Here is a 14,558-nt window from a genome sequence, read left to right on the forward strand (position 1 = left end):
ATTCCAGAAAGTGTCAAGTATATTCAAGACATTTATTTTAGGAATATCCAAACTCTCCCCCCCTCCATACTAATTCCACAGACACATGTCACCGCATCCCATTTCAAATATCACATTTTGGACATTGTGCAATGCTATCAAAATACTGTTTAATTTTCAGGATCAAGGTATAAACATTTCCAACAAAGTGCACTTAGTTATGTTTGTTTGCCAAGTGGACCCCTGGGTTATGTATATAACAAGAATACATTTCTTTTAAATGGATAAAACAAATGAGTACACTTCCACATCCATTGCCTTTCCTCTGCAGAAACACACATCTCTGGTTAATGGGGAAAGTTTCTATAGGGGCTGGCTGGCATTTGAGTTAAGAAGGCGCCCCTGCAACTCTTAGTCTTATTCACTATCAGTGATCCCTAATGCTTTTCTGAACACTGAGAATACCTGGTTGGTGGTCTATGATAAATTAATTACTAGATAGAGTGTTGGTTCCAATTGGCAGGTATCAACATCATAACTGGAACTAAATAACTCACTTACAGGCAGGGCCAACTTTAACATGTCTGTCCCAAAGTTCAAGACATACTGACAGCTATACTGCAGTTATGACCATACTGTACCTGCTTAGTAAGTAAAATACATTTAAACCCTGATCTTCAGGTCTGGCTGCACACTACTCAATACAGGACCTTAGGGCAAAAAGTAAAAGTGACTTTCTGCCACCTTTGCATTCCTTTAATCTGGGTCTGGTTCAGAGCAGACTCCAGCCTGAATGTTAATTGATGCTGTTTAGCTGGGATTGTTTTGGAAGTCAGAGATCACTGGAGCACAGATTCTATCCACACATGCCTCTATATGCTGCCATTTTGAGTTTGGAGAGAATTATAGTCAATTTAGTCTGTCGTCCTACATTTTGGCAAACGAGGTCAGTTTTTGAGCAAGTATAAGGGGAAAAATAATAAAGGAAAAACAAGTTATTTTGTGGTCAGACTTGTGGGCAATTTGCATGTGTTAGGATTGCAGGATTGATGGAAAGAAAATATTTTTTGAAGTGAGAGACGAGTAACCCAAAATGGCCTGGGTGAAGCAGTGACCAGAAGTGTTTTGGTGATTTTATTATAAGGGCAAAGACAGGGAATTAGCGGCTTTGAATCTTCTGAGTCCTTCTGAGTTCAAGAACTTCCCAGCAAAGGAAAGTATTTTTCCTCTTCTCCTTTATAGGTTTTTCTATGATTTACACAATCATTTTCAAGAGAGATGACAACCCATTATTTACTTCTCTGTGGAGCTGTGATACCTTTCTGTAGCTTTTCTCCTGTTGTAGGAATGTGATGAATCACTAACTATTCTGGTCAGATAGGGGCCAGTTTGTCCACTATTTAGTAAAAAGCTGTTCCAGGACCAGGAAACTTTGGATTCTTTCTGGCGTTGTTTCAACTTCATCATTCCATTGGGCAATCTAGGTTTGTTTCTTGGTGGGAGAGGCAGCAGGTTCAGTTTACTACACCCTCCAATGTCCTGAGATCTGTAGAGATCTTGGGACACCTGTGCGAGGTCTCTGCAGATTGTGATCTTGTGTCTTCCTTTTGGTTCCCTGCCCCCGGTCCATAAAAGCATACTTGGTATTAGCCAGGAAGGGCAGGGATGGTGTCCCTAGCTGGGAATGGGCCACAGGGGATGGATCATAGGATTATTACCTGCTCTGTTCATTCCCTGTGAAGTACCTGGCATTCACCACTGTCGGAAGACAGGATACTGGGCTAGATGGATCTTTGGTCTGACCTAGGATGGCCGTTCTTATGTTATTTCTTATGTACCCACTTGCTTCCCCAGTCTCGAGGCCTAACTTTGCAGTTACTGTCCTGTGGTTGAGGAGCTCTCAATAACAGTCCGTCCAGTACCATTCCTTGATTAACTGCATGACTGGAGTTGCCCCAACTTCCCTCTTTCTTCAGGGGCAGAATGCCTTGCTGCTGCATTATATTGTGGCCTTCACCAGCTGATGGATGGACCAAGAGACAAGTTGAATAATGAAAGCTGAAGGGATGGTGGTATCTTTCCAAGGTTTGCCTTGGCGGCATACTATGTGCTGTGATGGCTCATTTATTGTATTTTATTCAGTAGAAATTGGCTTTGTACAAAGCAAATGCATTTCTTTCATGTTGTCAAGGCTAAAGAAGCTTGAAATGAAAAGATCCAAAGGCAAAATTGAATGGATGTGAGCAGCTAAAAGATGGTTTATGCAATATTTGAATAATTATAGGTTTGAAACAGAAGGGATCAGTTTTAATATAGGGAAATAATTATTCACTTACGTCAACATTCAGAATCAGCTAATTCATTATTTCCACTGTGCTGTTAGCAACACCAACAACAGAAATGTTATTAACCAAAAGGAGGGGGGTTTATGCGCTTGTGCCAATGTGGTAATTCCCACAGCCAGCGATTTTGGGGTCAGGGAGAAAGAATAAATCTTCCTTCTTTGTGATCCAGCACTGAATGAATGCAATTTATATCCTACTTTAAAGCATAGGCATGTGCTCAGTTTTGAATATTATGGGGAATGTTTGTTCTTCATAGCAACTTTAGTTAACTATCTCAGATATGTATGGCAAGTAAAAGATTCTAAAGGAATCTGCATAATAGACGGTCGTATGCTTATTGTATTATAACCCCAGTCTCTGTCTTTGTCTCTCTCTCTCTTTCTTTTTCTTTTTCTGTGTGACTAAAATATACAGTACACATGTGCAGGTGCTATGCATGTGATAACTCATTATGCATCATTGACTGTTTCACTTCCTCTTCTCTTGAGATTTAGAATTCTCCCCTCCTTCAGAATTAGTCTTCCTGATGCAGAGAATGGACAAGAATTGGTCTGACATGAAAACCAATTTTTCTAGACAATACAAAGGTGAAACTGTAAACCAACACTGCATGGCTAAAAATGGAAACTTTATATCATTGGAAAAAAGATCCCCAGTTTTCTAATGGGGCCCATCATTTGCCTCAAATCCTTGGAAATCCCTATGATAAAAGACTTTACATCTGTGACAGTTTTAAGAGCTGTGGATCAATTTTAAGATTTTTGAGCCTTGCATAGCTGAAATCATGAGTAGTGATTTGTAGAAGTGTGGGGCACCTGCAACTCCTGCTGTCAGTGGGATCTGTGAGCATTAAAGACCTCTGAAAATCAGTCATATGGTTACTAAGGCCCTGATTGTACAAAGTGGATAAAACCTTCATACCACACCACATGGTGCATATCAATGTAAGTACCGTAGAACCTCCGAGTTACAAACACCAGAGTTATGAACTGACCAATAAACCACACCTCTCATTTGGAACTGGAAGTACACAATCAGACAGCAGCAGAGTGAGGGACTGGGGGAGCAAATACAAACCAGCACGGTATTAAATATAAACTACTAAAAGAAAAGGTGGGAGACGGAGAGGGGAGAGTAGCATTTTTCTTCTGAAAAATAAACTTTCAATACTCTTTTATAAACTTTTGAAAGAACAGCCATAACATATTGGTCACAGTTACAAATGTTTCAGAGTTACAAACAATCTCCATTTTACTGTATTAAATATAGATCTAGATAGATAGCATTTGTGTTTTTCACTAATAAAATTACAAACAAACAATGCTAAGTGTTATGTTTAATCAGGGTATAATGGAGGGAGGGGGCGAAAAGCCATGCATATATTTACAGAATCACAATACACATTGCCCAAGATATAGAAGGAGAAAATGGTACAAGAACAAGTTGTGCACAGTGGTTTTTTTGATGATACAAAACCTGGGAGGAACAGATTTTAGATAATTATGCACATTGGCACTAAACAAAAATACGTATTCTTGCTGGTGTAGGTTTATCAGTTGGTTAAGCAAAGGATATGAAGCAAAGGATACTGAATGCCTGCATTAAAGTTTGGGTCATAGCAGGTGAGAAGATGACCAATTTCGGGGTTTGTGTGCCCATAGCCAGTGAAGATGCAGTCTCATAGCATTATAAACCACATCCTTCTGCCTCTGTGAAACAGTTAGAAACAGTAAATGTGTTTGATCTTGCAAACTGTGTCATGACTACCATTTTTTCATTCCCTTTAGATTAGTGCTTAGTCATTTACTTTAAAACGACTTTCAGGGGTGCTGCTATTTCAGTTTGTTCTTTGAATCTCTCATGCTAACCTTCCTTTTCAAATACTGTAAATTACTTCTAAATTGTTAGCTCTCTAAATTAGATTTGCCAAGTTAATGGCATGTTGTAACCATGGTGCTGCAGGCTACTGTTAATTTAATTCAGGGCAAGAGGGTTAAGTGAAAATTACAATTCCAAGATTATCACTCTCCATGTAAATTAGCTCAATGGCATTGGAACTTCTTATAAAGAAATTGCCTTTAAGCATTAAAAGTAGAGTGAAAGTTAGGGTTACAGTTTGCTTTTACTTTTAGCCCAGTGTAAGGGGCAACATTAGGTGTACTGCCCCAAAAGGAGCACAGGAAGGAATTGTGACTTGGAAGGTGTAAGGATCTCGGATTAAATGGTCAATGAAATAGTGAGTTGGTAAAGATAAACACTTTGGGGTTTTTTCTTGTGGCTCATTGCTGGTGAGTTTCCCATGACTAACACGCCTGCAGAAGAGGGTGTGTAATGTGTCCTTTAAACGCGTAGGCAGGTCAGAGTCCATGTCCTCTTCCTCTCTGTCTGTGGTGAATAGTTGAGTTGGGCTTTGAGGAATCTGCATAGTGGCTCGCCTTCCAGCCTGCCATGCAGTGAGCTCCATCAAAACTTACCTATGTACAGCTTCATAAGAGAAGGTGTGGGGCAAGTACATTAACAAATAGGCAGATTGACTGCTTACATGGTCCCACGTAAGTGGGGCACAGCTTGAGCCTTTGGGCTATAGCAGTGGCCATGGAGGGCTATACAGGCAGTCCCTGAGTAACGTGGATCCGACTTATGTCGGATCCGCACTTACGAATGGGGCTTTCTTGCCCCGGAGCTCGCAGGCAGCGGGACCGCCCAGAGCACAGCGGTCCCGCCACCTCGACCTCAGGGGCGAGAAAAGCTGCTCTGGGTGCCCCTGGTCTGCTGGGGACCGTCTCCAGCAGAACAGGGACACCGGGAGCAAAGCCGCAGTGGCGGCAGGGTCCCGCGCCTCTGAGGCTTTGCCAGAGCAAAGCCTCAGAGGCGCGGCACTCCGCCGCTGCTGCGGCTTTGCTCCCCGTGTCCCTGGTCTGCTGGGGGGGGGGGGGGGCGCACTAGCTGTGCCCCCCCCCCCCAGCAGACCAGGCTTTTGTTGTGGACCCTGGGGTAGAGCAGCTGGGGTGCTGCCGGGTTGGTCCTGCAGGGACCTACCTGGCAGCCCAGCTGTTCTGTCCCAGGCTGGAGATTCAGCCGCTGTTTAAACTGATCAATAGCTGATTCCAGGAAGCTGGGGGCAGAGCAATTCTGCCTCCAGCTTCCTGTAGTCAGCCCCTGGTCAGTTTCAGCAGCAGCGGCTGAATCTGGAGCCAGTTCCGACTTACATACAAATTCAACTTAAGAACAAACCTATAGTCCCTATCTTGTATGTAACCCGGGGACTGCCTGTACTGCCAATTTGAAAATGTCCTCCTCTCCTGTCAAATCCCACTGGAGTACCCCACTGAGCTAAGCATGACTATGTCTCAAGGGTACTCTAAATGTAAGCAATCTGTTCTAGATAGTGTGCCAGCAGCCTGTGCTCAAGAATTTGTACAATTGTTCCTGGGTATGTCATCTTGTTGTGCACTTCAAATGGCTTCTTCTGAGATGCTTTTTTTTTAATGCTTGATATATATATAGGAGGAGTAATTCCCTTATTCAGACTGGCTTAAAGTATTGCCCATGGTGGAAGAAGGCTATTTACTCCTCAGGCATAATCATATGATGTCTTTTATTGTTTAAATACTGACTACAGGCAGTCCCCGGGTTACGTACAAGATAGGGACTGTAGGTTTGTTCTTAAGTTGAATTTGTATGTAAGTCGGAACTGGTACATATTGTAGGGGAAACTCTAGCCAAACATTTCTCCAGAGCTCAGTTTTATTCTCCCACACCTCCCTTCCCTCAGTCCTTTATTCTCAAGCTGAGGTGTCTGCTGAGAAAAGCCGCTCCACGTCTCCCTGGTCTGCTGCGGGGGGCACTAGCTTCGTGTCTCCCTGGTCTGCTGGGGGGAAGCAGCTAGTGCGGGGTTGCCTCACCCAGTTTGTAAGTAGGGATCCGATGTAAGTCGGATCCATGTAACCCGGGGACTCCCTGTATATTATTAAGTTGCACAAGATACAAATAGAGTCTTGGTCCCACAGAGCTCGCAATCTAAAATCCTACACATTTTGAACTTTAGATCTGCAGCAATATCCATTTTATCAGTACTGAAATACTTTTGATTAACAGTTGAACCACCAAATATTTCCAGAAAGCATTCACTCTAACAGGACCATGCTGAATGTGAATATGATCTAGGGCAGAGCTACTCAACTTTGGAAGCACTGGTGGCCACAATGATATTCTCAGCACATGCCAAGGGCTGCAACTTAAGTGTGGTTGCGTATACATGAAAATATATATGCAAATAGCTTTTTTCACACTGGCGGGCATGAATACAAATATTAAGGCAAGACTACACAACACGCAGGCCCCATTTAAGTCAATTCTGCTGATATTAATAAAATGCGATATTTACCCCATTTCTGCCCATATGACAGCACTTTTAATGAGCAATGACTGTCTAGGAATTTAGCTACTAAAATGCATATCCACAGAAGACCATTGTATTGACTACTTTTTTGTTTTGGCTTCACAACAGTCCCGGAATGTAACTACTAAAACGTATCAACTCAAACTGCACTGTAAACCCAAACCACCCGGCGGGCCTTAAACAAATGGGCCGCGTGCTGCATGTTGAGTAGCTCTGATCTAGGGTATATCTATACTGAGGTATAAACCCAGGATTCAAATGGAGGCCTAACCCCCTTTTGTTTACAAATACTGCTAGCTTAGGGCTTGGACAAAGATCTCAGGAGCCCATTGAGATGGATTGTCTGAGCCTGACTCAAGCCTTGACTTTGCCAAGTAGATGCAACCCCATTGGCCTCAGAGGCTGGGAGTCTGCTAAAAGTATTTCACAACAACACAGGCCAATTTTGTTCTCTGGATGGTCAGGATTTTCCATACTGTACCATGGACAAAAGACCTCTATGGTGGCCACATTTTGGAGTATGCTAGGAAGTCTGGGATGTGGGTAATTGGACTTGGGTATGTATAATGAGTTACAGATTTTGGAGCCCCAGTTTGGGTCCCAGGGTTCATCCGCTCTTAACCTGGAGTTACAAACGAGTGTAGGTTCTCAAGCCTTAGGTTAACAAACCCAGGGTCTGCTCACTGTTTATTTAATAAGTGAAAATAAGTCAGACTTTAACAGTACTCAGGCAACCTTAATTCAAATGAGAGATCCTAACTTGGTCCAGATTCACAGCTTAGTATGTTGTCAAAGAGCTCGAGGTGAATGTTAAAAAAAAAAGCCAAAAAAAAAAAAAAAAAAGCACTGCAGCAAAATGCAATAAATCTAAGCGTATCAGTCTTGGTTCTTATATCCTGTGCATCACTGATGAGGCTGTGCACCTTACACATTCTTTAGAAAGAACAAAAGAGTTTGATTTTTTTAAAGCTATAGCTTTTGTGGGGCTATGAGTGGAAGGGCAGTGAAAGAAGGTTTTATATTTCATTTTGAATGCGTTGTGGCTTATGGCTATTCTGAGCTCTCCTGGGAGTGAATTCCACTCGTGGGCTATGCCTCCTGCACACACTAGCCCCACTCTTGAGCAGGGGTGGGCAATAATTTTTGATGGAGGGCTACTCCAAGACTTTGGAAAGTGGTCGAGAGCTGCACTCGTCTGTGATATTAATGGAGGAGGTGCAGGGTCTGGGATGGAGGTTGGGTGCGGAAGGGAGCCTGGGGTAAGGGAGGGAGTGTGGGTGAAAGAGGTAGTTGTGACCTGGGGCACTGGACTGAAGTACAGGAGGTTGGATTGTGACCTGGAGCAGGGAATTGGGGTACATGAGGGGGTGCAGGGATTTAGGAATTGTGATCTGGGGCAGGAGACCGGAATGCCAGATCTGGGAGGGGATATAGGTGCAGGAGAGGGATAGAGGATTTGGGTATGGGGAGTGGGGCAGAGGGTTGGAGATGGGTGGGGCTGGGATGCCAGAGGCAGGGGCTGGCCAGGAGTCTTACTAGTCAGCAGCCTGTTCCTGAATTGGCCTCCCTGCCAGCCAGTGTTCCCTTTAAGCTGCAGGGCAGCACAGCTTCACAGGTGATTAATCAGCCCGCCTAGTCAGCCAGCTCCATGCATGGAGCCCTGAGCTTCTGACTGGGTGGGGCTGATTAATCACCTGTGAAGCTGTGCCACCCCTCAGCTTGAGGGAACACTGCTGCCTGCCCTGTTCCCCACACAGGCTGTAGCATTGTGCTCTGGAACCCTTTCTGCTTCCTGGCGATCTGTTATTGAAACAGCCAGCTCCCATTTGCTGGTTTCTGGCCAAAAACCAGCCAATGGGATTGTTCTGTGGGTGGGAACGACTCTCCCCCCTCCGGACTCTCAGTTTTTAAAGAAAACCCACCCCGCAGCTGTGTTTCTGAGCAGCGGGTGGAGGGTGAGGCAAGCTGGATCCGGTGGCTTGGTGGGCTGGATCCGGCCTGCGGCTCGCATTTTGCCCAGGCCTGCTTTTGAGGGTGGCAGATTCCATTCCCATGGTTAATTTCTGTTCTGATTAACAGAGCTTCTTAGCATTGTTTTCAGCCTCTGCTGCTTGGTAAAGCATGGGGAAGGGAGGCCTCAAGGAAGCTGGTGCATTATGGTAAATGGTGGGCAGAACCAAGATTCTACACACTTTCACCTCTGTCCATCTGTGTGGAAGGGTAAAAAACAGCCATGTAGGGATTCCCATTACTGCTGGATGGCACTGTTAAATGACCCGCACTCTGGCCCAGAGGTTTTAATCCTTTTGTTTTTAGTCAAGCAAAGCTCATATTTCAAAGGGTACTTATTGGGAGCTTTGCCCATGAAACAAGGTCAACTCTTTTCCTCTTGGATCTAACCTTGTTTCTTGTCATAGCTGAAAAATTCTGTATAACTTTTTCCAGAATTACAAATGGAAGCTCCAACAATGAATGGCCAGATAACATTCCACATTTCTTTTTGTTTGTTTTTGTTTTAGGTCAATTTTGTAGCCTGTCAGCTGTTTGCCTTGTTGGCTGCTTTTTGGTTTCGCATTTATTTGAGTCCCAGCAAGGTCAGTTCCATTGTTCGTCATGCTTTTGCCACTCTCTTTGGAATATACTTTGCTGTTTTCTGCTTTGGATGGTGAGTATTTAATTTTCAGATTAACAAATCATGCTAGCAGTTATGTTTTGTTTCATGTCAATTTTCCTAGATTATTTGTGTTCACTCCTGAGACATCTTGTATTGCAGTGTTGCAAAACAACCACCATTGAACCACACCACCAAAGCCCCAGAACAAACTGAAATGACTTGTAGTTGTATGTTTGCAGTGTTATTGTAGCCACATGGGTGGGGTAATACCTTTTTAGATCCAATTTCTGTTGGTGAGAGTGACAAAATGAAAAGCGTTCTATGTAGCTTGAAAGTTTCTCTCACCAATGGCTGTTAGTCCAATAAAAGATATTATTTCATGCACCTTGTCTCTCCTGTAGATATATGTTTTATTCGTCTACGGCAAGTTTACTGGCAGGCATCAGAGACATATTTTTATGCCTTCTTGGATTATGGTACCTTCTTTAAAGGAGATGCATCCATTCTTGACTATTACATTTGGTTATTTTTAAAAAAACATTTTAGATCCACACGGTTTGACAGGACTTGTATTTGAAACTGCATTATGGGGTGGGTCCATGTTAAGTTAGTTAACTTACATATCCAAAAAAAGGAGGGGGGATTTTTTTCCCATCAGCCCTGAAGTCTCACTCTGAGACAATCTAAATATATATCTTTTTGTTTTCAAGGTACTCAGTCCATATTTTTGTATTGGTGATGATGAGCTATGGTATCATGAACCTTGCGAGTATTCCCAACATCCACAGGTAAAGTTATGTGGGGCCAAGAATTGAACTGCCCTCTTCCATCCAGAGATTGGCAGCAATACAGAAGTTCATTTTGGTACTTTATCTCTCTGTTCTTCCCAATCTCCACTCACTTGCAGTAGTTTTATGGGTTTAACTACAGCAGCCAGTGCATTGTCTAAATTTGTGGATTTTTAGTTAGTGTACCACATCTGCCTGTCAAAAAGGGGAAAGGTGTGTTTTACTTTGCCCAGTTTAGCCTCTGGCTGCTCCAGCAATTTACATGGAGATCTCTTGTCTTGAAATTGTTATTGGAGATTACGTCAAGCCACATTCTCTCTTCAGTATTGTGTCCTGGTTTTAAAAATGCCTGGCCTTCAAGCATTTCCCATTTGCCCCTGAGTTAGACAGAATAAGATCACAGGCAGTTCACAAACTCTGTGTTTTGTGAAAGAATTCATTATTTCAGTACTGGACACTGAGCCTCATAGAATTTCATCTCTACTGGAGATGCCATTTCCTTGGTAACAGGAAAGCATTAAATCCCCATCCAAATGTAAAAGTTATGGACTATCAGATTTTATTCTTTATGCTAGAGTCAAAAAGAAAGATACCTAAAGTTACTGTAGATGCCTTAGCCAGGTGTACATTTAGTGTCTCACTAAATCTTATTGGCAGATGGTAACTTGATCCGAATTGGCAAACCCCATTGAAACCATAGCTGATTCTTGTACTAAGACAAGAAACATCAGTAGACATGATTTGTAGGGCAGTAGAATAGTCCTCTTTGCAATATATTGTATGGTCTGAGAGTTCAAGTAGAAGTTCTTTGTTAGTGTTCAGCATGCTGAGCATTTCTTTCTCTGCATATAGAATTGCTTTTTACTTTTGGTGTTATTTTGAGCTCTTAGTTGAAGATATGGAGGTTGTAATGTTGACTGGAAAATTGGTGTCTGTATAATACACCAGAGGAATTATCCCAGTTGGCAGTCTGAGTGTTACTTCACTTTTTTGTTTTGGGCTGACTTGGGCATTGCTTAGACCAGAGGTGGGCAATCTGCAGCCCATCTGGATAATTTGCTGGTGGGCTGACACACGTTTTGTTGTCATTGACCATCTGCAGGCATTCCCTCCTGCAGCTCCCAGTTGCTGTGGTTCACTGTTATTAGTCAGTGAGAGCTGTGGGAAGTGTCAGCCAAAGGGACATGTTGGCCACCATTCCTCACGGCTCCCGTTGGCTGGGCATGGCAAACTGCATCCCCTGGGATCTGCAGTGGGCCATGCCCATGGACGGTCAATGTAAACAAAATGTCTCTTGGTATACCAGTGAATTACCTTGATGGGCCTACTGCGGCCTGTGGGCCTCAGTTTCCTGCCACTGGCGTAGACCATTGGATTAATGCTCCTTTAAGGTCTAGTTTTGGTTTGTAACACATATCCTTTTGCCCTGCTCTCTTTGTACAAGTTTTTGAACTCACCTTCATTAGCTTAGGCGTACACCTGTGGTTACTAAAGTTGTACCTGAAACAGAATCCCTTTGCTTGCTTATCATTGCGTATGGGCTTTCTGAGGGTCTATGATAGTTATGTATGCATCAACCATTGTCTTGTCAGTTCTTCACATCATCTCTCTCCAGGAAATCGAGAGTCTGGTTTAGTACTTTTTTTTTACAGTAAGATTTATTTATAAATATCTTACAGTGGCAGGCAGTAAAATTAAATAAGTGGCATGCAAACTACTCGTTGCTAGAGGTGGATGACTTGCAACAATATATGGTGGCTCTTTCGTGTAGTACCCCACACATAACAACCAATAACGGGCTTATAGTGGGTCAAACGCAAAACAGATAAATAAGGTTCTGCTCTCTGGCTTCTCCTACGGCCTCTTCCACATAAGGTTACTTGCTCTGCTCATACAGCAGGTGTCTCCAGCTAGATTTTACAGCTAGTTGGTGTGGAGAATTTCCTTTCAGGCCCTTCATCCTAATACTGGGTCTCCTACAGAAGCCTTCCTACTATCTGCAAATTGCTCTCCCTAACCCAGCTACTTGCTGACCAATAATGTGCAGAACATGCAAAGGGGAAGACTTCCAGCCTAGGATCCAAGAATGTTACAAACAGGCAGGGGCAGGCCTCAGTGAGCACTGGCAGCTCTAAAGCAAGATTTTCATGGAGAGGGTAGGGAAAAGTGGCATAACTAGAAGCACTTTTGACAATTTGGTCCTTAATGGGTTTCCTAAGGTGGTCGCATAGCACAGCCAGAGGCAGAGCCAGAACTGAAACGCAGAAATCCTGATGTAGTTCATAACTAGCGCAGAACTGCCTGTGAGAAAAAAGACCAGAGGGACTAAAATATGCTTTGTTTCTTTCTTGATCAGCACTGTTGCCTGTGTCTTAGAGAAAGTAGGAAACAATCTGTTCTTCTGGATGAGTGATTCAAGTTGTGGAAACCAAATCTACAGCTAGAAACCCAGTGTTATTCATGCCTGCATAGGAGAATGAGAAGAAATGGGCATATATTCAAGTTAAAGGATTTTCCTCTCGCTCTTACTGTTCAGCCAATTAATCAGGATGGAAAAAATAGCATATGTTGCAACACAAACGTAGCCAGTTTACAAAATGTTGTTGGCTAAGAGAGTGCAATAGTGAGTCATACTTTGAACTTCATTGGTTTGAAATTGTGATGGAACACGCTGAAAGTCTTAGCCGAGCTGAGGAGGTTGGAACAGGGCCAATCCCCATTCTTAGCAGTAGTTTTGTGGCTCAAACACAGCATGTTCAGATTAGCAGAAGCAACAAGAAAAGTAACTTAAATGATAAATGTTATGCATTAAATCGGGGCTTGAAAAATGTAACCAACAAGCCGTTGGCTTAAGGACTGAGCCTGTTCATACAGTTTTAATACACTGTGTCCCCAAGCCATCCCCATTCCTTTAGCAACGGACAAGAATATTAATAATATGGATATAAAAAAGTATATTTTCTCAGAGGAGAGTTTTCTCATGAAGTGAGGTAAAAAGCAAAGTAGCTGAAATAATGACAGTATGAACACATTAAAGAATCTAATTTGCATTCCCCTTCCTATTCCCCATTACTCCAGCCTCTGTATGGGTTGGCTGCCCTTGCACAGAAGGGCATATAGTGGGTCAAACGCAAAACAGATAAATAAGGTTCTGCTCTCGGGCTCCACCTGCAGCCTCTTCCACATAAGGTTGCTTGCTCTGCTCATACAGCAGGTGTCTCCAGCTAGATTTTACAGCTAGTTGGTGTGGAGAATTTCCCTTCAGGCCCTTCATCCTAATACTGGGTCTTCTACAGAAGCCTTCCTGCTATCTGCAGATAGCTCTCCCTAACCAAGCTACTTGCTGACCTTTTATCTGAGAACTAGATGACCCTGTAGGCTGTCGTCTGGTCCCTCACGTGAAGCCCATCACCTGTGTAGTAATTAGTCACTGATAGGCCTAAATCTGCCTCTCTGAAAGGGACAGAAGTCCGACTCCAGGCTTGTGCTCTGCTGGTCATTCTTTTGCTATTTCATCTTTTGTTTCCCAGCCTGATTTGTCCTGGCTTGGTTCTAGTGGCCCCAGCCTTGCAATTGGTAGTCTGACTGCCCGGTCTTCTGTTCGCCAGTTTCTGCCACTGCTGTGCTGGGTGTGAAGGCCTTGATTTCCCAATCATTAGCTTCCCGCCTGCCCCCTTCTGTTTGGCCTCTATGGTTCTGGTCTCCAGTTGGCTGGTTTTGCTGATGTGTTTGGCCCTTGATAGTCTCTGCTTTGGATGAGCTCTTAGCAGGCCCACCGAAGGGGTGGGGGAAGCGGGGAGGCAAAAGGGCAATTGCTCCAAGGCCTGGGGCTCTCAGCTGCTACAGCAGGACCAGCAGTGGCCTGAGCCCCAGGCCCTTTAAATTGCCACTGGAACTCTGCTTGGTGCACTCTGGGATGCTCTGAGGGCTGGCTGGGGCGGGAGGGACTGGGCATAGCACGCTCTGGGCGGCATTGAAGGTGGGGTGCCCCCAGCCCTACCCCTTCTACCTGAGGCCTCACTCCTTGCAGGAGCATGGAGCTGGCCCTGCTCCTTCTGGAAGCACAGAGTCGGCCCCCAAGCCTCCACCTTGCCTCTGGCTCTTAGGGTCAGTTTCTCTTCTCAGGTTGGTGTTTCGGCTTTCTAGTGCTCTGCTGCTCCCTTCTGGTCTGCCAAGTCTTGGTTCTGTTTGTCTCTTCTCTGCTTTTCTTTTTCTCCAGGCTCTCTCATTGGCAACCTACCTCTACTGGCATCCTCTTTCCTGTTCTGTTATGGACAGGGATAATGAGGAGAGGGAGAGGAAATAACAGGGTTGCGAATCTGCAATGCTGCAAAAACTCCTTAAACCATATATACTCCTTTGGTATATATGGTTGTGACTATTTTCTTCCACTATTTGATCTGAGGAAGTGGGTCTGGCCCACGAAAGCT

The 14,558-nt window shown here is 43.9% G+C and overlaps 1 protein-coding gene across 1 annotated transcript in view; it reads left to right on the forward strand.

Annotated features, from left to right (window-relative positions):
* Positions 1 to 14,558, forward strand: part of MBOAT1 (membrane bound glycerophospholipid O-acyltransferase 1) — an 85,556-nt gene that overhangs the window by 30,479 nt on the left and 40,519 nt on the right. The window contains exons 2-3 of the mRNA XM_006121826.3: positions 9,246 to 9,391; positions 10,051 to 10,128. Of these exons, the coding sequence (XP_006121888.2) occupies positions 9,246 to 9,391; positions 10,051 to 10,128 (224 nt within the window). The remainder of the gene's footprint in view (positions 1 to 9,245; positions 9,392 to 10,050; positions 10,129 to 14,558) is intronic.

Source organism: Pelodiscus sinensis, chromosome 2 (assembly GCF_049634645.1).
Source record: "Pelodiscus sinensis isolate JC-2024 chromosome 2, ASM4963464v1, whole genome shotgun sequence".
Taxonomy (NCBI): domain Eukaryota; kingdom Metazoa; phylum Chordata; order Testudines; family Trionychidae; genus Pelodiscus; species Pelodiscus sinensis.